Here is a 23680-nt window from a genome sequence, read left to right as displayed (position 1 = left end):
ACGAAAGCAGATTAGAGGTTTCCTGTCCAGCAAAGCTATCGCGATTTCCCTTCTAAATTCTGGACGTAGGCCAGTTTTGAATGTGAAGTTAAACTATCTGAGGTCTTTACTTTTTACTGAAAGATTCATGTGCGACAAAAGCAGCCGGCAGTCATTCATTTTAAATGAAAGCCAGCAATTAGGAGGAGCTGTTACTGTGGGAGCAGTGAACTGCCGACGCCCAGAGCGATGAGTTTCGGCTGGAGCCGGGGCCAAACGAACAGAGAATCTGATCCAGTTCCTGCATATCTCACTCCGCACTAAATGCCTGTTACACCTCGACAAGTCAGTGCCTCAAAGTCGACACATTTTTTTATTACATTACGGTCATTTAGCAGACGCTTTTATCCAAAAGCAACGTATAATTCAGTCTCTATCTACACACCGTAGACGCAGCTACGGGAGCAGTTTTTTGGGGGTTAAGTGTCTTGCTCAAGGACACATTGACATGAGATGTGAGCAGGATTGAACCGACAACCCTCTGATTGAAAGGCAGCCCTGCTCTCCACTTAGCCACGGTCACCCGATTGTAATTTCATCCCAATTTATTGCCATACATGTGTTGTATAAACCAGTGTCTTACTTTACGTACAAAAGGTACAATGTATCTATAATAACCCTTATTTCCCCCATTTAACGGATTAGTAGTTTTGCCCATGAAATATCAGAGAATGGGGAAATGTCCACAACGCAATGTGTGTCAACGCAACTTAAGTTTTGGTACTTCTCGGTGCCGAGTTCTAATATCCAGCCCTGCAAGTTTCAGGCAAGCAACGGATAAAGGTTTTTTTCCCAAAAAGCACAGGTTCCCCTTTGGTCTGACTTTAAAAAAAAGGAAAAACATGAATGACAAAGAACGTTAACGTAACTTGGAAGATGACACAGTAGAAAAAATCAGCAGCAGAATAGAATGTGAGGCAGAAACACGTTTCCCTGCAGCCAGTCGATCAGCGCTCACTGTCCTGAATTTAACCGTTTTCTCCGCGTTATCATACAAGGAGCTCACGTCTTCACCTGTCCTGACGCCGCATAGGGATGAATATGCGTAGCGAAATCCCTGCTAAAGGTGGATTGCGTGGTCATTTAATGTGGGCCCAGAGGAAGATAAGGGATTCGCATTGATCGAGGACCGGGCAAAACGACGCAAATGCAAACTGCATTCGTCGTAAATCAAACCAACAAAAGAAAAGTCCCGTAAAAAAACAGGAGCACCTCGTTCACACCCGTAGTCACCCGAGTTGTTCGCATCGCATCAAAGGCCGAATGCCAAACAACTACCGACTCAAAAGGCAAGTCCCGTCATTCATGAACGACCGCGGCAAGAATTCACAGCTCTGCCTCCACCTGTGGGAAGAACTCAAAACGAAGCGTCTTTTGAGGACACGAATATTCTTCTTCGGCGGCTCTGCGAACGTGAAGATATTGGCTTCTTTTCACCATCATCATCATCAGAAAAGGTTAGTCGGGGGTCGTTGCATAACGCCGCACTGAAAAGCATCACTGCTGGAAAGGAACAAGCTCAGACGTGAAATACTTCAGAGAGTTAATTCAGAGACTCCAGAGAGGCTTAGAAAAAACCTCCTGACTTGAATTGCTCTTGATAAAAATGGATGTTTAGGACCCAAACTGGACATCTGGCCACAGTGAGATGACTGAAGATATTTCTGTCAGGGACTGTGAGCAGATGGAAACAAGAGCAGGGGGGAATATTCATAGCGCTCCCAGCTTTAGGGAGCGGCGGTGGAGTCTGGGTTTGGATCACGCAGCGGCTTGTCTGGGAGCAGGATTCTGCCGGTTGTGTCAGCGCGACGGTTGACTGAACCCGACTCTGCAGCACTGGTTTCATGTCTTCTATCTGTGGCTGTGAAATGAAGTTGACATTTTCAGGACCACGGACAGCACCGCACAGCGCGACGACTTCACCTTCACTGTTGCATTCTGGGCCGTTAATCGTTGATGTCATTCATTAGCAAAAATGGCAAAAGGTGAATTAAATGCAGCTTCTCATATGCAAACGATTTGCTGGTTGTTTAATATGATATTAAACCCAAAACATCTTTGGGTTTTAAAACGCTGGTTTGGGCAAAACAAGCGATCAAATGTGACCCTTGCCTTTGGGAAATTGGGATTTTATGGACCAACGGATGCATGAAGAATATTTTCTATATTTTACTAATATGAAAAATATTCCCTAATAAGCCTGTATATTCTGCAGACTCATGCAGAAGCCGGTCCTCACCATGCGATGAGATCGACACCTGCAGGCGGAGGGAGAGCCGAGATCACTAAGACTGAGCCGGACCTCCTCTGATCCCGGGCCTAATGAGCCTCGTCTCTGAGGGCCCCTGTGGCGTCTCACCAGCGCTGACCCGTGTCTGGACCTTCACCTTGCTACGTATAAGAATCATTCACAACTCATCCGGATTTCATTTCATTTTGTGGGATAGAACAGTTGAATTTACACATTTTGGAGCTGGAGGAGACCAAAGCAAAGCTCAAAGGAGAGTGAATATCGGCGTTTTGACAGATTTTGTAAACACTGAATCAGACATAGACACTGGCAGATTATAAGAGTAATCCATATGCAAACATCACAAGACCAGGCAACGGTCTAATGGCAATGACAACCAACATGAATCACATAAATCAATACAGTATAATCATTAAGTTGTTTGGTGGTTTAGTTTTATCATGATCTCATTTTAGAGTTCGCTAATGTTATATTTATGAGCCATTTTAAACACCATCTATTATACATTTCTGTTTTTGTTTTTTTTGGACTACATGTCCCTTGGTGCTTGTGTTAAATGCAAGTAGAGAAAGGGGGGGGGGGGGGGGGGAAGCCATTAATGAAGCCCACGATGCAATGCAACCCACAAGGCAATGTTGTCTTCAAATCAAGGGGAACAGACTCATGATGGATCATGTGAGGTCAAACTCTACGAGTGTCCGGGTGGCATTAGAGATGGAAATAAGAGCTGTAGCTGTTCATCTCACACGGTCCACTTCGAAAAGAAGCAACTACATTGTCATTAGTGCAGTTTTTCCTGCAAGGGTTGCTAATCCCACTGGCTTTATAATCACCACGGTCCAGAGCCGTCAGCTGCTTTTTAGTTCACTGATTTTGGTTTCCAGTCTGAACGGTTGAGTCTGAACGCACAGCGATCAGGTTTTCTGTGCATAACTTCATATAACTTCCGGCAGGAGCCGGGGATCGAACCGCCGACCCTCTGATTGAAAGGCTGCCCTGCTCTCCACTTATCCACGGTCACCCCAGCTGTACAGCTGAGGTACAGTTAAGTAGACGGTAGGCGTGGTTAAATATCGAAATAGGTCGGTCTTACTCGTCGTATGCCACGCTGTCCTGTAAACTAAGCTACTTGGAGAAAACCAGCTGCTGTTGACGGGCCGATACTACAATCACATCAACCGATTAAGCGGGAATATGTGGAAGACTTTTGGATTCAACACCGCGGATGGATAACGGTAACGCTCCGTGCCGGGTAGTGTCGCCTTTTTAGTTTTAGGCTACACGGGTCGAGTTCGAATGAATTTAAATAAATGATATGTTCGTTTTAATTCGTCTTGAATGAAAAAGACGGCGACACAGACTAACGATATCTAACGGATGACCGATAGTCCATATGGTGCACTACGGTGAAAGTGGAAGCCGACGCAGCCGGTCCGAAGCATCACACAGCCAACAAGAGAACAGCAATTTTCGTAGAAAGGTCACCCGGTCGGAACACCGCCGGGATTCTTTTGCCGGGCCAACTACGTGCGAGATGTTGCTCTCCGGGGGGAAAACCGACACATACCAGCGTGTAACCACCGGTGACATTTAAAACGCGAGGCCGTCCGCCCGACTCAGATGTGCACTTTGCTCCGGACCAATTAACAACGGGATCTTTCACTTTGCCCCTGAAGACCCAGAGCGTTTGAAACATCACAGGCTGCCCTTTAGCCGAGGCAGTCCGAGGAGCGTGACATTTGAAATACAGTGTATCTACAAAAAGGACCCTTCCTTTGGAGTCCATTCCTTTACCTTTTATACAGCACAGAAGGCGTGTGGAGGAAGATTTAATTATGCTAACAAGAAGTAAATAGTCCCACCATCAAATTATGATAGAACTTTCTGCGCCGTGGTGGTGGCAAGCGTCCCAAATCACAAATTTATGAACCGCGTTGTATTACACACAGACTTTACCGGATTAAAGGCCCCGTAAAGGCTTAGTCACTTATCTTCATTTAGGTACATAAACATCTGGTTGGACCTGCCTCTTTAAATGGGTAATGTCAGCCCCAAAGAGCTGACATTATGGAGCATTATGGAGCAGTGTTTCATCGCTGTTTTGTGCATTTAAAATGAGGATTCATGTTTGATGGGAATCTGAGCACTACACATTTTGCAGCAGTAGTCTTAGTGCTTGAAGTTTTCTCTCTGTGTTAATGAGTCTGTGTGAATTCAACACATTTTTGTTGTCGTCTCGGACAACCTTTGTCCATGAATATCTTTTCACATCACATTTTACATACTTTAAAAACGTAAAAACTTAACATTACATTAGTCATTTAGCAGACGCTTTTATCCAAAGCGACTTACAATTCAGTCTCTATCTACACACCGTAGACGCAGCTACGGGAGCAATATTGGGGTTAAGTGTCTTGCTCAAGGACACATTGACTAGACTAGTAGAGCAGGAGCCGGGGATCGAACCGCCGGCCCTCTGATTGAAAGGCAGCCCTGCTCTCCACTTAGCCACGGTCACCCTCTGCATTAAAGTGTCTAAAAACGACCAACAAACAACTTCCTCTCATATAGATGTTGTACTTAAATTATCCTAAATCTTTCCAACTAGAGAAGTCCATCATATTAAACAAGAGAACGGTACGTTTTATTTGATCGCCTGCCAATGGCGTCATTTAATAAATTGACCTTTTATCGAGTTTCAAGCCATATTTTTTATAAAGCAGTTAACTGTTGGCTAGAATAGTTATAACTGATTTCCTTTGACTGTGGTACTTTTTTTTGGGTCCATGCTTGTGTTGCCAGTAGATATGCGATGGTCAGAAGTAAGAGGGAATAATGTGCCTGGTGAGCTAATTGTGCCTAATTGCTATGAAAAAACTTAACAAAAGATTTTTAAATAGCTTACATAGTTGAGGCAGGGAAGGCAGAATTAAGTGACGGAGAGCCACAGAAATTCATATCCCTGGCTTGAACCAACGTTAATGTAATTCTGTATATAAACAAAATAAAGTAAATCTATAGTCTGTGGTCGGTTTCTTTCTGGAAGTTGTCGGTACCAGTTGAGTTCATTCCGGCCGGGTCTTAAAGGTACATGTCAAGTTTGTGTTTCACTTTCACGCTCATAACAAATAATACATTTAAAATGAGCACCTGACCTTTTCATTTTTTAATATATTATGAAATTAAAAGCATTTTTAAGCCTTCAAAGTGAAATAGAAATGTGCTTTTCCTGAACCAATCGTTCCTTGTTTGGAACGAACACAAACAGAAGGGACAAAACATGATAAAATCTTCACTCCGCTTTATGCTCAAGCATTCTAAATGTCACATTAACACAATAAGTGCCGCTGGTGTTTGGGGAACAATGGCCCGGTGTGCGCACGGAAAAAAACGCCTCGTTAACCGACTCCATCTTCAACTGTCGTCGTGCTAAATTAAAAAGAGCTTGGCCTTTAATTCAAATGTTACATGAATGTCCACGAGACGCCACAATAGCGCTGAACAAAAAACCTAAAAAAGCAAAGTGCTTCTGCACTAAAAGAGAACAAAACATAATGTCGTATATGTAACAATATTTAACCCGTCCTGAGCATTTAGGAGCAGTGGGCTGATCCACTTAAGGACACTTTGATGTGTGGACAGGAGGAGCCGGGGAATCGAACCACAAGCCTTGTGAATAAAAGGACGACCCGCTCCACCCCTGCAGCCACAGGCGTCCCATTCAGTGGATCCATTACCACAGACCCTTCATGAGAGGAGACCTCCTTAAAATCGTGATTAAAAAAAACCCAAAACACAAATCATAAGTGGTGATTTGAGATCCATTATTAATACATATCGATAACATTTCGCATTGGGCCGATTCACATCATCAAATAAAGGGAACAGAGAGAACCCTTTTTCAGTCCAACCACCTCAAACGCAAGCGTACAACAAGCTTTGACCCCAACCGCTGACATAACGCACCATTTCCAGATTAATAATAGAGACACAATTTCCAGTCCGCTTCCTGCTGCAGTCGTCATCGCGTCTAATGGGCACAAACACAGACGTGGTCTTTGAAAAAACACGCTCTGCTCACAGAGAACAACTACCTCCAGGACGGTTGCTTCCGTCAGCCATCGAGAAAAGAGAGAACCCGGCCGGACGGTTTGTTACAACAGAACCGTCTGAGTAGATGTCACTGGAAACAATTTGGAAAAAAAGGGGCAGGTAGCTTAAAAAAATGCTCATGAAACTCCCTTCCATCGTTCTTCTCTCTTCTTTTAATAAATAAATACTGTCCAGTTCTATTGCAGCATCTACGCTGACCTCTTCAGGAGCCGCCATTGTTGTTTTGGGAACAAACGGCCGCCTCTCTAGTGTTGTACCTTACGCATCTAAGCCACGCCCATAGCGGTCAGTAGCTCCTCTCAGGACGCTGATTGGTCAGAGCGCCGGCTAGCCCGACACGAGCGCATTACTCGTTTGATCTCGTGAGCTCGCCGGAGTCCAGCAGCCGTGGAAGGTAAGGCTCTGATACCATGAACTCGTTTTTGAGCCAATTCCAGTTTAAAAAAAATAAAAAAAATTGTATTTCATAAATTCGATTTATGACTCGAGACTAACGGTGTCCCATTGTTTCCGGAGACGATAGAAGATTTCCCTGACAACGCTACATCGTGAACAACACATCCGTGTTGAAATCGCCAGGTCGAGAGCTAAGTTAGCGTTAGCCGTTAGCAGCCGGTGGGCTCGGATAAATACAGCGCTAACGGCTAACGTACAGGATGGTGACTCTCTTAAAATCTATAAATCAACATTTACATTGAATCAGAAGAGTACGTCTAAGCTTATAGATATGGATGTAAAATAAAAAGTGAAATGTTAAACAGCCGTTTGCTTTGGCACTATTCTATGTCAGTAGATTTGCTTCTCCTTCAAACATTTAAGTGTAGGAGGAAAAAAAAAAGAAAGAGAGAGAGAAGAAAGTCTGTTTCCACAAAAAGCAACGCGCAGCAGTTCTCAGGCTGAGCCGTCGCCTGCAGCTACGAAGTCACTTCACTCCAGAGTTAATAAGCGGTGCCGGCTGTTTTGCATCCCAATAACAGGATTCATTTAAAGCATCACCAATCACACCGACGTCCTGATCACTCAATTAAACTGAACCTGAGTTCCACCTAGAGGCTTGAGGAGAGAGGCTACTTTATCATGAGGAATTGTATTGATTTGTTATTTCTTAATCAAACAATAAATTGTAAAGCAGCTACTTATGTATTTTTTTTTTAAGTTTAGCACATACATTGCTATATATTAAATTATAGATAAAGCGAAGAGCTTTGTGTAGCTTTAATGAGCAGTAAATCAGATTCATAATAATAACCTTTATATAACAGGATGTTGCAAGTAAATAATTTCCACCTCGGACACGGCTCGTCACATGTCATGCCCCCGCGTGAACGAGCCACGAAGCCCCTTTCTTCAGAATAATCACCCGCCGAGTGGCCCTCGACAGATCTCAAGGATCCACTTTGCACATTTTTTTTTTTTTCCCCCCGCTGATGCATTAGCAGAATCCAGACTCCATTAAAGGAGTATTATCCAAGTGGGAGGTTCAGAGCACTCAGACGTTCGTAATCACTTCACCTGCCTCGGGGAAAAAGGGGGGGCGAAAGAATACGAAATGCAGAGAGTAGACTGATGTAAGGATTTGAATATCAGAATAGGTGGCACGCCGTAAAAAAAAAACACGTAAGGAAGATGCAACAATGAAAGGACACAAATATCCTCAATCATATAAAGTCGACTGACCACCAGAAGGCTCACGTCAGCTAAAGTTAAGTCGGGAGACGGCGAGGACGTCTTGGCGCAGGACGTTTTAACCTGCTCAAAGCGAAACACAGCAAGTGCTCCCGACAACCGAGGTCGCTCGCGGCGACGTCGACAAAGCCCGTTTTGATTGCGGGGACTGGCGCCGGCGCCACTCGGCCCTCCGAGCGCGCAGCGATAATGACGCAGGTGGATGCACTTATTACCCCCCCCCCCGAGGCTGCGATGGAAATTTAAACTCTCGAGAAACAACGCTGAGACGAGAGCACGTCTTGGTAACCGTACACATACAGTCTCTCACAGCTTTTCTGAGAGACCAGCAGGTAATCCGTGTCGAGCATGATTGCACATACAAGGAATGCGACTCGGTGATTGGTGCACAGCAATAAGGGAAAGTACAACAGTACGAAGACATAATCAAACTGTAACAACAGGCTTCTGCAGCATCATCCCTGCTCCTACTCTTTTAAAAGTGTTTTTTTTTTGGGGGTTTTGCGAGGGCAGAGCGACACCGGGCCGACGTACCTCTTTGTCCATGCTCTCTAGGTCCTCCTTGCAAAGCGTGTACAGGGGCATGGATTCCGACATGCTCGGCTGTCGTTTCCGACGGGACGGTCCCGGCTGCTCGTCGTCCTGGCTGGACCCCGCCGCCTCGTCTTGCTGGCTCTGCGAAGTTCCCCTGCGGCGACATGACGGGACAGATGAGCTACGAATGCGAACCGCTTCGGTGCAGCTAAATGAACGGACTAATCAGCTGGTTGGGGCAAAATCTCATGCAAATCTCATGCAAGTGAGGAGAGGAAGGTTCCGTGTTTCCTCCTGGCGGCGCTTAATTGAACAGATCTTCTTTGATGATTAAATCCGAGTTTATGCAACTCGCTGAAAACTCTCGCTGCGCCTCTTAAGCCATGAATATTATTATTATTATGTGGGCCAGTTATACATTTCATGCGTGCGATTATTAATTAGTGTCATCAGAAGACATATTCAAAATGGCCGTGACCGTCCAGTGATAAGAAAAAGATGGCGAGTTTATCTTTTGATCCTGGTTAGTTGTGTGACTGACGGATGAATGACAAACGGAGTCACAGAGGAGACTTTCTTGTCAAACTGTTGGTGAAAATGAAATGAGGACATGACTATAAAATCAAATATATATAGATATACAAGTGGATGAGCATAAAAGGTTAGTATTTTGCACTGCGGCCGAGTCTTTCCCCCTCGTCGTATAAACCTGAATTTAATTGTGATGTTATTTACGACCCAAAGTGCATAAAAAAAAGTTTCGGAGGATTTGTTTTGGGAGCTGCGCTACACACTCCCTCCCACCCGATGTTATAAAGCATCCTAGAATAAAGGCTCTGTGTGTGTGTGTGTGTGTGTGTGTGTGTGTGTGTGTGTGTGTGTGTGTGTGTGTGTGTGTGTGTGTGTGTGAGAGATTGTGCCTCAGTGGATAGCTGAGAGTAATTCATAAAAGTAGAACAGCGCTGCGCCGACTACTGTTTTACTTCACGGAGAAGGGAAGGATGGAAATGAGGCCCAGAGGACAAATCGATACATTTAAGATCTATTATGAGACATTCTGCAGTCAATACATTACAGAGAAGCATCAACGGCATAACTCACTGCTTTTATCTTTATTTATTTACACGTTTTTTTGGGGGGTTTTTTCCTGGTTGCAGCGGAAGATGATGTCTACTATTTCTGTCAACATATTAAGCATCGTCGCGGGCAAACACTGCACCTACAGTACAATCAATCAAACGGTTTACCCGCCGCTGAGGAGTGGTGTTGTCACGGTAACCAATAACCGTCTCAGAACACAATCTGACACTCTTCTTCTTTGTTACCGACGTATTAGTTTGCATGCTAGCAGCACTATAGTGTGTTGAGATGAACTGCTGACACAAGAGTTGACGAACACGCTGCTTATTTATCTTTTAATAAAGGGATCTAAAATTGTGTGCCCTCAATGTTGTGTCAAAGTATCGTTGACAACACTGCTGAGGACCGTTGCGTAACGTCTCATGTGGCTCCAGAGGAGCTCCGTTATGTCATCTCAGCTCGGGCTTGAAGACTGCGAGCGAAAGTTTTGAAAGACGTGAGGATTCACTATCCAAACTGAGAATGTCTTCAACGCGCACGATGGGAGTTCTGCAGAAGTGGTGCTGGATGCTTGACCCGATGCGATGGCCTAAAAGTCAGGATATCCCTGAAACATTTTCAAGTAACGGGACTTTTCCGAGATTCAAAAGTCCAAACTTTATCACGTTGACAGACGTCGGTCGGCTCTAGCTGCGACTCGCGTAATTCCCGTTACATGCGGGCGTCACACAAACAAACGCTTCCAATTCTGTTTCTTACCGGAGACAAGACTGCTCTCCGTGAGGCCCCGGAGCCTGGAGGTAGGACGATGACGGCGACGGCGGCGGCCGCAGCGCCTGAGGGCCCCTGCGGATCAGCTTCCCCGTGACGGGGTCGTAGGTCCGAACCTCGGGGGCTGGAGGCGGAGGTCTGTGGTGGATGGGAGCCGGGTGGAAAACGTGCGTCTGCAGGGAACCCTGAATGTCAGGGAATGCTGCTGGACTGTTGCTCCTTGAACAGACAAGAAGAAAAGACATATCTATCAGATTTTGATGCATTATTGAGGTGTTTTCCAGGTCACATGCACTAGGCAACAGGCTCATATGGAGTCCTTTACCGTGGCATCTTGGAGCAGTCCTCCTTCAGTGGGTACAGCTGCTCCTCCACCCTCTCCCAGCGCTCCAGACAGCTCCACAGCCAGTCGGGGTTCACGACGTGGAGGTGGTTGCAGCCCTGAGCCTGACGGACCTTCTCGGTGCCTGGGGGTTGACGGGAACGAAAGCGGAAAATGAGAAAAAGGTTTCGACCTTTACGACCAATTACCCGCAACCGCAGAGAGAAGCGCTTCTGCTTGAACACGTCTCAGTGACGTTAAGAGACAAAGACACCGAGTTAAATCCTTTGAAACGAGGTTGTTGTTACACGATTCCAAAATGAACCTTTTGTCTTACCGGATGAAAAGAATTTACCGGCAATCCTCCGTCGACGTTACAGTATTGTGCCGTAATAACAGTAGTACCGCTAACTGTATGAAGATATAATAATTCAACTGGTTCAACACTAAAAGTGTCACATCTTTAAGTGTAGGAAGGATCATGTATTAAAGCGTTACAACATCGTAATAACTGTGTTCACTTGGTGACCGAAACTGAAAATATGGTCGCCATTTTTTTTTTGGTCAGATTATATATCTTGAGTAATTACGATACGATGCAGTTATAAGACATCTTTGTGTTTTATCTGACACTTCAAAGAATTTTAATCTTGTTTGTTTTTGGGAACTTTAGTTCTGCGGTCGATTTTATGTTCTAACAGAATCTGAATTATTATTGTTGTTTACAAACTAAAGAACTGAGAGACAACATTTGTTTTTACTGATTATATGAAGGAAAACTGATCATAATTGTGCCGACATGTTTCCATTTTTTTCGTTGCAATTGTAAATTTTATATTTTCAGTGATTTTTGTCACATCATCGAGAATATCAGTATTACAGAAATACCCTGAAACATGATGTCATTTTATCGTCCACCGCTAAACTGATCCCACCTAAATTCAAAAAGGCAGCAGCTGTTTAAGCCTTCATACATCTGTAACGCATGAATACCGTGTGAAACATATAAAATCGGAGAGTTTTTAAGAGAAACACGCCGTCTCAGCAGCTCCTTCCACGCTAAACCGACCTACTGCTTCCATCCTCGGCTGATTGTTTTCCTCTGATGTAAAAAAGACGAAGTGATTGCAGAGTGCCGCTCGCAGCGGAGAGAGCCGGCTCCCCGGGGCAGCGGGGGCCCACCTCGTGTGCTTGTTGTGCAGAAGGCAAACCGGATTTGGTAGCAATCGGGGGCGTGAATCCGCTCCTGGCGCTCTTCGGAGAAAATCGCGGGCAAGAAGCCGCTTCGACGTGTTCAGCGTGACGAGAGACGAGTCCTTAGTCGTATCGATTGTAACTCGTGAACCACTCGCACCGTATCGACGCAGCAAAACGGGACATTTTGCAACAAAAACAGGTTTGGCCATCGGGTCAAATACATCACTTCTGCTTAATCTTAGCCTGAAAAATGCAAAACAAAAAAAAAAAAATTCGGTGGGAGAGAAACACAAACAGCCTCCAGCCTTCAAACGGTAATCGAAATGTCAGAAATGCAGCGAACTGTGCTTCTCTCAATCAAGCGGGTCTAATTACAGAGATGCAGCTGCCTTGAGGAGCTCTGCATGAATTCATTATTATTATTATTATTTAAAAGCTGCATTCATTCATTTTTGGCCACCAGTGAGCAGGAGAACTTCCACACACGCCTACAGGTAAGAGGCACAGAGATTTTATAAAACTGTGTTTGAGAATAATGCCATGAAAAGATCGCTTCGTGTGACAGATAAAGCTACTGCTGCATGCTTGTTCAAGACAGCATACATACATTTCTACGTACCGGCTCTCGCTGCGATGAGATGCGTCGTCCCGCCGGCGTCTTGGGAGTTAAAAACCAGATTCTTGCCGATCCTGGCCCCCAGCGCTTTGGCGTGGTAGTACTCGCGGGTCCTCTCCATGGGGTAGTTGGTCGGGTACAGGCCGCTGAACACTATCGTGGTTCCCGCCAGCGTCTTGCTCTTCAGCTCCGGGGCAATCTTGCGCATGTCCGGCGTCTCGGGGGCCTCCTCCCTCAGGTAGGCCTCGTAGCGAGCGTAGTACTCCGCGTGGATCCTTTCCAGCACTTCCTCCAGGTAGATCAGGTGATCGTCCTGGTCGATATCGGCTTCCTCGTCGTCCTCCTCCTCCTCTTCCTCCTCGTCCTCCATGCTCTGGTCCAGCAGCTCCTCCCCCATGGTGACCCCGGATTGTTCGCTATTCTGCGACTCCGTTTCGGGCTCTCTCCGGTCCGAGCAGCCGTTCCCCAGCTCGCGGTCTGGGAGGAGAACTCCCGACGGTTCCGCCGCGTCAGCGCTGGGTTCTGCTTCACCCTTCGACCCTTTGCTGTCCCCTTCCCCGACGCCAGGCGCGACTCCTTCCTGCCCGGATTTCTTTGCCCGGCACGACCTGGCCTCACCATCGCTCTCTGACGAGGGAGTCTTTTCTGTAATGGAGTCATTGTCACTGTCACTAGAAAGATCAAAGTCGAGGTTGTTGGACTCGCGGCTCGGTGCCGAGGAGTTTGCACCGCCCTCTCGCGTCGCCAGTGTCCTGTTGCTATCTTCCTCCTTAACATTCTTACCGTCACCCGCCTGAGTTTCCCTCGACTCCGCCTCCGCCTCTGACCCTTTACCGTGTCCCGATTCGTCCTCCACAACCCCTGTGGGGTGCGTCCGCTCATTCGCCGGTACTCCCTGAGAAGACGGAGACGTCGTGGACTCCTCCTTCCCAGAAAACCCGGGGTCTTTCGCCCTTTTCCTGGGGCCATTATTTTGCTCGTCGGCGTTCGCCGTCCCTGCCGGCTCTGTGCTCTCCGCCGGTCGACTCGACGGGCCTCCTGCCGGAACAAGACAAAGCAAAAAAAAAATATCACACAACCAATAGGTGAGGTGGACGTATGAACAGCCGCAGATACAAGACACTTCATTACCTCGCTAGCAGTGAACGCCCTGGCCCTTTTCATCATGTGCTTGGCATTAATGCATTCTGGGAGGTCTGTGCGCTTGCGATTAGAGCCCTCTTTAGTAATAACCTTCCTAGAATTTCACTCGAGTGCATTCTAACAGCCCAGATTTGAGCCGCTCCGCCTGCCGGCGTTTTTGGCAGACGACTCTTGCTGCGGAGTCCTCTGGGTACGGCGAGTCACTCCGGTGCAAGCGACTCTATTTGAGCGTGAAATAAAACTCTCGAGTGGCCGTCTGTCGACGACACAGAGTAATCCACGAGACACTGGTACTGAGACAGTCAAACCTGGAAAAAAACTGAGTATCCTCTCATTTTGAAATGAGTTGAGTCTTGATAACAGGCACTTCCATCAGTGATAATCAGTGATAGTGCTGCATCATTTGGTACCACAGGGCTGGATGAGGGCAGCTAGATGATGTGAGGAGGCAGGACACGCGAGAGCAGACAGGGTCCGGTGGACACCAGCCTCCAGAACACCAATGCGAAAGGGAACCGCTGAGTCGGGGGATTATTCTACGAAACTGTTTTAGTACATTTCAGCTCAGTGGGTTTGTGTGTTTTTCACGGCCCAAACTTGACAGTTTTGATTCACTCGCTGCCCTCAATAAGTTTCATAAGTCGATATTGTGTTTACAGCCTCTTGTGCTGCACCAGTGTGGCCACAAAATAAAAATATAAAAATGTAATTATGCATTTTTTTTTTTTTTTTTTAAAAGATAAGCTGTTTTTAGAATCAAGCTCCTACCTAATCCTGCTCTGTTGAAAGATGCTTCACTTCCTGAACAAAAATCATGAAGTATATTTGTATTTTGTATCTGTAATTGTATACAAATACAGTTAAAAAGTACAGCAGCCGTCATCAAGAGGATTGCTGATTTATGTAAATGTGTCGGTCATGTGACAGAGATTACTAGACCATGTTAACTTAAAACTATTTGACTTGCAAAGCAGCGAGAGAGTTGAAAAACGTCATATTCCAGCAGTTTCTATTTGCATTGGACTAAATCGGCTTCGGGCAAATTGAAGCTGGTGTTTCAAACCACATCACCGTCTCTCCAGTCTCCATCAACAACACAGGGGCCCCGCTGCTGAGCCGGGCAGCTGTTGTTACATGGGACGAGCACAACCACGCGTTATCGGTAATTGATGTAACAGCCTGAGAGTGGGTGTAAATGAAGGGGTCCAACGAAAAGCCCCCCGAGGGAGAGACTCACTGACTGGCTGCAGGCAGCTCGCTTCCTGCGATGATAATGAAGAGAATCACACCGCGAGGTGAGCGCAGAGGGACGCACAGAGGGAGGGGGGGGGGAGTACCGGAGCCTGTTAAGACGGTCGACCCGTGGTTATGGACAGGTGCGTTTGATTCAGGAGGAGGGTGGTGGATAGAGGTGTGGAGGCTCATCATGTAAACGGGTGGTGCAGTGTTGATGACTGTTTATTGTCTGGGTCCAGACAATAAATAAATAAATATATATATAAATAATAAAAAAATATATATGTGTATATATGTGTGTGTGTGTGTGTGTGTATATATATATAAATAAATAAAACAAATCATATATATATATATATATATATACATACATACACACACACAAACACAAAAATGTATGCAAAGTCACATATAAAATAATAAACTCAAGTAACTGTGTTCCACTATTTTTCATCTCATTAAACTAAATTCTTCGATGTGCACTTTGTGGGATTTGGCGACATCTAGCGGTGAGATTGCAGATCGCCACCGACTGAAACTTCCCCAGTGTGTTAAGCGTCTCTCCGTCCATCTAGAGGAGGAGTGTTTGGTTTGTCCGACTGTAGAAACACGGCCGCTGGCTCCGTCTGTAGATATATAAAGGACTAATTCTAAAGTAGCATCCCACAGTATCCCACGTAGACAAACTAATTGATGCCGTGGAAACTCATTGGGAATCCTCAGTTGCCATGGTACAAAACAAAATAACTCTAAATACAATATACATTAAACTCACTCAGCGATTAGTGCCACTGCCTTGCATGCAGGAGCGCTGCGGTGGAAGAGCCTCACAGGCCGATGCACTGACGCGTTAAAGCCATCGTTTACCAGCAGCAGCTGCAGCGTGGGGGCGTTACAGAGTCGTGTGCATCGTCCTGGAAACACGCAGCCACTTTCCCCGGTAAGTGTCCGCCGCACCAATTAGTTCAGCGTTCGTACCGGTAAACCCGAGAACGCGGCAGCGCGGTGGGAGTGCACCGCTTATTGAGCGGGTGAATAAATGCTGCAACTCTTTAGGAGTTAGCTTGTTTACCACCTGCTGATTTAAGTTAAAGAAGGTCAGCTCTGAAGATTTTCTATATTTCTTTTAACTGTTAAGTTAAGAGTTCATTATTAAGATCCCTAATTTACATATATTATATATTTGGTCCATACATAAATGTCCAAAAAAAATAAACTCAACCAGATATTTAGGCCGTATTCACTCACATGGTAGCGAGCATTAATACGGATATTTTTTTCATCGCAATCAAAATAAATAATATCTAAGCGGGACTTTAAATTATGAGTGTTCTCCAAATCAAACTTTTAACAGCACCGAGGCAATAAACAAGGCCCTAATGCATCCCCAATTAAAACTTCATAAATTGCATTGAATTTTTCAAACAGTGTGCCCAGGATCGGTCTTCCCAGTATCGTGCCTCCCGTCGCCGACTGCGTCCCGGACCGTGTGACATTCAGCGCTGGCGCCACGAACTTCGCCGAAAAGATCAGCGAAGCCACTGGACCGACTTCAGCTGAAAGCGCCTCTCACGGGGGGGAGGGGGGGGGAGGCTACTCGGCGTTGCATAAACCGTCAGCAACTTTGTCCTCAAAGGCTCTTTTCAACAAACGCACCGCGCTATCAAAAAAAAGAAAGGTTGCCGACCCGTGTGGTCCATTCTAACGACGTGAAAGCTGTCGATCGAAAGCGCGGCGAAGACCGACGACCGCAAACGGAGACCGGTCTGGAAGGACGAAACTGCTGTCAAGACTACTTTGTCGGTTCATTGAGTCCATTAGAACGTTTGTGGCGGGGTGTGTGAGACGCCTCATGCACATGATGGCTTTGCAGTCTAATGTTATTACTGATGCTTATAACGAGTTATTCCTTCAGTAGCTTTTTGCCAAAAGTAGTCGTAAAAGTTATCCGCAACTCTGTATAGCTTCGTGTTTGCTCCTCTGGGTTTGTTTGAAAGAAGAAGAAGAGAAAGAGGCAGTGTGAACAGGATCTGGACCAGAACTGAAATGAGTATATATTTTATTCCCCTTCTTCCCGGACCTCGCTTCAGGTGTGAAAGCACCCAGAGATGTGCGAACACTCTACCTTTCTTCGCCATCTGAGCTTCCCGCGACCCGGGCGGAGCATTGATGTCCCCCGTTCCCTGGAAGTAGATGTACTTCTTCACGGTGATGAGGTTCGGCGCAAACTTCCACACGTCCTCCCGGTCGTCGATTATGGAGACCATGGAGTCGCCGCACGGGAAGAGATTCCTGTCGGGAATAGAGCGCAGCACAAACTGAGTCCAGAGGAACGCGGCGAGGGTTCGGGTTATTCACCCGAATCACAATAAGAGGGCGCTTCCATATTTCTCACGCCAATGCGACCAATTTCTATTTTTCCTTCTTTGCAAGGAGACGTCATTGACGGCCGTTCTGCAGCAACACCCGAGAGAGAATAACAGATCTCTACTCTTATCTGCTCGTCAAACAATCGCCAGCAATATGGACGGAAGCGAAGAAACAACTTGGATGAATTCACTGCCGCCAACAAAAGCAGCGTGGATCGTCCACCGACTGTTCCGTCGTTGACCGAACGAGAAGCGCTGCGAGCTCTACAGTCTCTTTGTGCTTTAAACGGACGACACAGAAAATTCATTCAAGTACCTGAGATTCCCCGTCTTGGAGAAAGGGTCGATGCATTCGTCTCTGGAAAGGATCCGATGAGAGAACAGCTTCTTTTCAGGATCCAGAAAGCCTAAAAAAAAGGAAGATTTAAAGGGCGATATGAAGAAGAAGTGAGCGATTCAACGCTATTTGAAACGATAAACTTCCTCTCCAAGGACACTCAGTGGCTATTCCATCTGTATTGATACAAAGATACAAACTCTACAGCACTTGCAACAAAACTATCCTCTCATAAAGAAAAACACCTTCTCTCTCTCTCTCTCATCTTAACCTTGCCACTACCCCCCCCCCCCCCCCGCAAGTGTTTTCTCACAGAGCGCTGAAAACATTCTCAGGCTTTTCATCGCCGCGTCTAAAGAAAACTCGCAGATGGACTTCGGCCTCGGCCGTGGATAGAGACCCGCCGCTCCTTTTAACCCAGAGCAGCAGCCTTCAGCGCCGAGAGACGAAGCCGACGGGGGGGAAAGAGATGAGAAACGGCAACTTGTCGATCCCCCCGTAGAGCCCCGTGTTACAAACGCTTCATTTACAGCAGAAATAAACATGGTTTACAGCCTGGTACAAAGAACCGGTTTTAGTCTGAAAAAGCCAATTCTGCACAGGATGCGGTTTTTAATATATATTATATTTTTATATCATATTACGGCTCAAAGTTAGGCACGAACGAGGGCACTTTGAGTGAAAGGCGGTTGACACACCTGGACAGTCGTCAACAGCTGGAACACTGGCCTGAACAATGCACCCCCCCCCCACACACACACACACACACACACACACACACACACACACACACACACACACACACACACACACACACACACACACACACACACACACACACCAGGGCCAGTAGTGCAATCCAATTCTAAATGCATTAAACATTCATTATGTGGAGGCAGCGCTGGTCCAAGGCTGCTTCTATTAAAATACAGTGATGAAGGAGCGCACCCCGAATACCAAAAAAAGACAGCATTATAAACAAACGACCTTCACTTCAGTAGAATCCTAAATCAAGAACTGGAAGTAAACCAGCATTAGTCAGAAAGGCAGCACCACCGCTGCATTTTAAAGTGGGTCAAGGAGCTTGCAGGTGACACACAGAGACATTAGAAGCCCAGCGGTGATCCAGCACAACGTCAGCTTAAAGACTGAAAACGTGAGCGGACGCTTCCCTCTCATGGACAGAGGCGGGCGGTACAAGCAACGGGACCCAGCGGTCACATCTCGACGCCAAGTGAAACTTTATGAGGGTTCGTGTTTAACCGGCGCCGACAACGTCGGGAGCGAAATGTGAAAAGGATGGAGTCCGTTACCGGCGATGGTGTGCGCATAAAGGCGGCTCCCGAACGTGAAGACGTGCAACTCGTAGAGTTTGGCTATTTTTTCCAGGAAGGCCTTGCAGTGCGGACGCAGCCGCGTGTGGAGCATCGGCTCTCCTCGCCCGAGCTGGAAGTGGAAAATACCCTAAATAAAAAAAGAAAAAGAAAAAGAGTGTTAAATGCTCAACGTCTGCTCTTAAAAAGGAAGATTTTGAATAAGAACTTCAGTTAAAACAATGATGAAAACATATGAAATAAAAAGAACGTGAGAGACATTATATTTTACTAAGTTAGGAGACTGTACAGAGAGGAGAGACATGATATGAGTAATACCTTATTGGACATACGCTGGCAGTGCTGTTCAGTGGTGTGGATCAGCGTCTGGTCCAGATCCACCATCAGGACCAGCTTCTTGTTCCGGTGGAGTCTCTGCTGGTCTTCTCTGCCCAGCTGTTCTGCTTGCTTTTTTTTTTTTTTTTTTTTTTTTTGGGGGGGGGGTAAGTGAATGAAGATAATGAATGAGCAGCCACCATTAACAAAGAGTGTATTACCAGAACGTCACACGTCGCTGTCAGCTTCCATCTGTTGATCTTTTTAAGCTTTGCGGTTAACGTGTGTGTGTGTGTGTGTGTGTGTGTGTGTGTGTGTGTGTGTGAGACTTGGTCTGGATAGCAGTCCTGGAGCATACAGGGGTTTGATGTGGTGCAATATGTTCAGGTGTTTGATGACGTATTAACAGCGTATTTTAAACTTGACGTCTATACAAACTGAGACCTAAACAGACTCTCATCCATGATATGTGTGTGTGTGTGTGTGTGTGTGTGTGTGTGTCTATATATATGTGTGTGTGTATCTCCATCATATGACTCACCTCCGAGCTGACCATCAGCTCGGGGACACTGTGCACCATGGAGACGGTTGCCGTGGAGATGGGAGTTTGCTGGTTCCCATTCGTGCCCTGCAGCCTGAGGAGGAGAAGAAGAAGAAGGAGGAGAAGGAGAAGAAGAAGAGGAGGAGTGGGAGTTATGGATTTTGTGGTTTGAGCATCTCTTAGGTCCTTTGAACACATTGTGACTGAATAGAAAAGGGGCTTCCACAAAGTATTCAGCAGCGGCTAGCGCACAGAGAAGACAACAGTTAGCGAGTGATTCTGGCTGATTGTTCGTCTATTAATATATAAAACATGTCGTCGAACGGCGCGAAGAATAACTCCCCCGCTGTGAAATGTGTCCGTGTCGTTCTCATCGTGTGTAACGTACGACGCAAAACGTTCAAAAACAACTTTCACCTCACAGTCAACAACCTCTTTGTTTCTTTACATCAGTAAACAACAACAACAACAACAACAAACGCAGCTTCTCTCAGCCTCCAACTGTTAGCCGTACACGTTTACGTCTTTGTCTAACTGACACCACTCGATTCATCACCTCGGCTGTACTCGACTCTCTCTCTGTCTCTGTCTGATCTCTGGTGCCACCTGATGGTATCGAATAATACAGAAGCCACCACAACAGACTCTGGGTCAGATACAGTCAGTCAGTCTGGATGCACAGGAACGTAACTTCCTTTAAAAGACCAGTTGTTAATCAGCTCAAAACTGAATGACGTGTGTGTGTGTGTGTGTAAGCGTTAACGTTGACATTCTTTTGGTCGGGATGTGTTTGCAATCTTGTCCGTGCATCGTGAGGGTCATAGCGAGAGAAAAACATTTGTTGTGTTTTTTTGGGGATTTCCTTACTGAGTCAGGTCCTGGCCACACTCGGCACATAAACCCTTCATCACTATTGGATGGCTGCATTCTTCTATTCGGACGACGACACCCCTGACAAAAGAAGAAAACAAAATGTTAAGTGTTAAATACGTACTTTTCAATAAAGCAGTGATAGTGCATTCAATAGTCTCATTAGATGGACATGTGCTTCATAACATGAAGGCCTTGGTGTAAATTAAATGTATTAAATGTTATGTTTTAGACAGACAGATTGACTTTATTATTCCTGCAAGGCGACATCATTTTTGATTCATAATACAAATGTTTTACTTCTACTATAGACACTGTTTCCATATTATACACTATTATTATTATACTATACAAGCAGCAGGGACTTTCACAGCCAGCAGTAGAAGTTTACAAGGGGCACCTGAAGGCAACACTTCTTTTACACAGGCGTGACACCAAAAAAAAAAAAGTTTTGAATCAAGAGATGTAAAATGTTTAATTGATATCAGATGAATGTTTAAAAAAAAAGCACATATGTGCTGGTTTTCTGTTCAAACTCAGTGGGACAGCAGCTGCCTCGCGCGCCAGTCCTCTCTACCTGTCAAACTAGCCGTCGCGAGGGACAGCTGCGTCAAGGCAAACAAAAAGCGAGGCAACTTCTTCACGTGATTACGCCTTCAAAATAAAAGCGTATCAATGTTTTGGCTGTAAGAGTGATTGCGATTTAATCGGACTGATAAGTAAGACCGCATGTAATGTTTGCTTACAGCTGGGTTTCATGCCCACTATAACTGCAACGACTAGAAATGTGCAGAACCAAACTATCTAAAAATAGCACTGTATTATTTTGAAGGTTTTGGCCAAACGTTTGCTTGTTTATGTTGACTGACTTGATACGAGTACGAGCAAATGTGAGTGTTGGTACTGCTAGCAAACAAGCTAACGTTACTTAGCACGCATAGCAATGTTAGCTCGCTAGCTAGCTAACGTCACACCACAGGTGGAGTCGCTACAGCCGACATGTTAGCAGCCTTTCAACAGACCGACTCACCCGGGAGGTATGACTTGCCCAAGTTGACAGCATAGCTCCTTGACAACTCCAGCACGGTCCGACTTCACCTTTCTCTCTGGCAGCCTGGCCGCCTGTGTCCCCTTCTTCTTCTCCTCCGGGGGTATGGGAGCGCAGAGAGCGAGCACGGAGTCCAGGTTCACGAGAGACCCGGGCTTGACTTTCCACTCCAGGAGCCGCAGAGGGAGAGCCCCGCTCGGCCAGCAGATATCTGCCACCTGCACCGTGGGGCCCTCCGCTCCTCCACCGCCACCGCCACCGCCACCACCACCACCACCACCACCACCACCACCAGAATCTGCAGGAGAATCCTCCATCTGTTCTGCACTCTCCAAAAATATATCCCGATAGGTTTCCAGCAACGGTCCCACTTAAAACGTATCCAATGCCCCGTGTATCATTAAAAACCTGCAAACCGTGAGCATTGAGGAGAATTTCAAACTAAAACGTGCTGTCGATTTTAAACACAGTCGCCTTCCAGTCAGCTACGTTCGCTCTTCCCGCCCGTAAACAGGAAAAGCGCAACACTGCAGCGACACTACGGGTCGCTACAGCTTCCGGTAGACCATGCAACAAAATTTCCGCATTTTTCAAAATAAAATACCCAAACGAAAAACAAGCGTTCTATGGTTTATTGAAACGTTTTAAGAGCTAAAATGTATCTGTGTATGCAATTATGTTGAGTGTTTCTTCGTGGGTATTGGATTGCCCGCATATATGTTTCTTTTTTGTGTAAGTGAACAATGTTACAACTTTTATTTTAAAGGCCAATCCACGTTTCCGGTTCGTTCTGGCTAAATGTGGATATTGACAGAAATAGGCACAACAAAACAACAAAATATACTATTATATTATAAAGATAAATCCCAACAAGATCTGTTAAAAATGACAAAAATCCACTCAAGCCATCGTCGCTCTTTACTGGTTTTGTCTTTATTGTAACTTTCAATAAACTTTTGACGCCACAGAGACCTATAACTAACCTGATTTAACATACATATAATAATACTTAACCTGTCTCGTGTCACTATCAGCTTCCACTGATTTGCCTGTGACTGCAGCATTTACTACAATATATGTTTCAACGAGCATTTAAGTGGATTAGGATCTGCCGAAGTGAGGCAAGTTTTAAATATATCGTAGAGGTTACGTCACCGACATCACAGTCAATGATTCATTGCTCTTGTGTCCTATGTGCTACTTTCAGTGATTATCTTATTAGGGTGAAGTCGGGTTATATGAAGGAGAAGTAGGAGACTTAATGAATATCAATAAGAGGACAGAAGGGCATTCTTTGAACCAATCCGTATAATCGTATCATAGCGGTCCCTCCTACCAGAGAGTCCAACATCAAGATGACTACCTGCCCGGTCTGCATGTCCACGCGGGTCCACGCGCGATATTTAACAAACTTCACCAAACATTAGCTGTGCTCCTGTAACCAGACAGAGGCAATCATTTGACCAGTGAATACCCAGACATGAGGACATGGGGACATAAGGACATGAGGACACAAAGACATGAGGACATGGGGACATAAGGACATGAGGACTCAAAGACATGAGGACACAGACAAGATGAGGACACAGAGACATGATGACCCAGAGGACAAGGGGACACAGGGACAAGAGAACACCAGGACATGAGAACATGAGGACACAGAACCATGAGAACACAGAGACATGGGGACATGAGGACACAAAGACATGAGGACATGGGGACATGAGGACACAGACGACATGAGGACACAGAGACATGATGACCCAGAGGACAAGGGGACACAGGGACAATAGAACACCAGGACATGAGGACACAGAGATATGAGGACACAGAACCATGAGGACACAAAGACATAAGGACACAGAGGCATGAGGACCC

At 45.9% G+C, this 23680-nt stretch overlaps 1 protein-coding gene across 1 annotated transcript in view; it reads right to left on the bottom strand.

Moving 5' to 3' along the window:
• Positions 1 to 23050, bottom strand: part of ctdp1 (CTD (carboxy-terminal domain, RNA polymerase II, polypeptide A) phosphatase, subunit 1) — a 46886-nt gene extending 23836 nt beyond the window's left edge. The window contains exons 1-11 of the mRNA XM_068731245.1: positions 21785 to 23050; positions 20752 to 20835; positions 19885 to 19978; positions 19347 to 19475; positions 19008 to 19158; positions 17674 to 17764; positions 17114 to 17280; positions 12613 to 13647; positions 10800 to 10941; positions 10463 to 10693; positions 8624 to 8777 (exon numbers count right to left, since the gene is read on the bottom strand). Of these exons, the coding sequence (XP_068587346.1) occupies positions 8624 to 8777; positions 10463 to 10693; positions 10800 to 10941; positions 12613 to 13647; positions 17114 to 17280; positions 17674 to 17764; positions 19008 to 19158; positions 19347 to 19475; positions 19885 to 19978; positions 20752 to 20835; positions 21785 to 22119 (2613 nt within the window). The 5' untranslated portion in view covers positions 22120 to 23050. The remainder of the gene's footprint in view (positions 1 to 8623; positions 8778 to 10462; positions 10694 to 10799; positions 10942 to 12612; positions 13648 to 17113; positions 17281 to 17673; positions 17765 to 19007; positions 19159 to 19346; positions 19476 to 19884; positions 19979 to 20751; positions 20836 to 21784) is intronic.
• Positions 23051 to 23680: the final 630 nt, after the last annotated feature.

The sequence above is a fragment of the Cebidichthys violaceus genome, unplaced genomic scaffold (genome assembly GCF_023349555.1).
Source record: "Cebidichthys violaceus isolate CVI_PGR_0920_01 unplaced genomic scaffold, fCebVio1.0.p SCAF_50, whole genome shotgun sequence".
In the NCBI taxonomy this organism is placed as follows: Eukaryota; Metazoa; Chordata; class Actinopteri; order Perciformes; family Stichaeidae; genus Cebidichthys; species Cebidichthys violaceus.
Note: the sequence above shows the minus strand (reverse complement) of the source record. Positions and strands in the feature narration are given on the sequence as shown.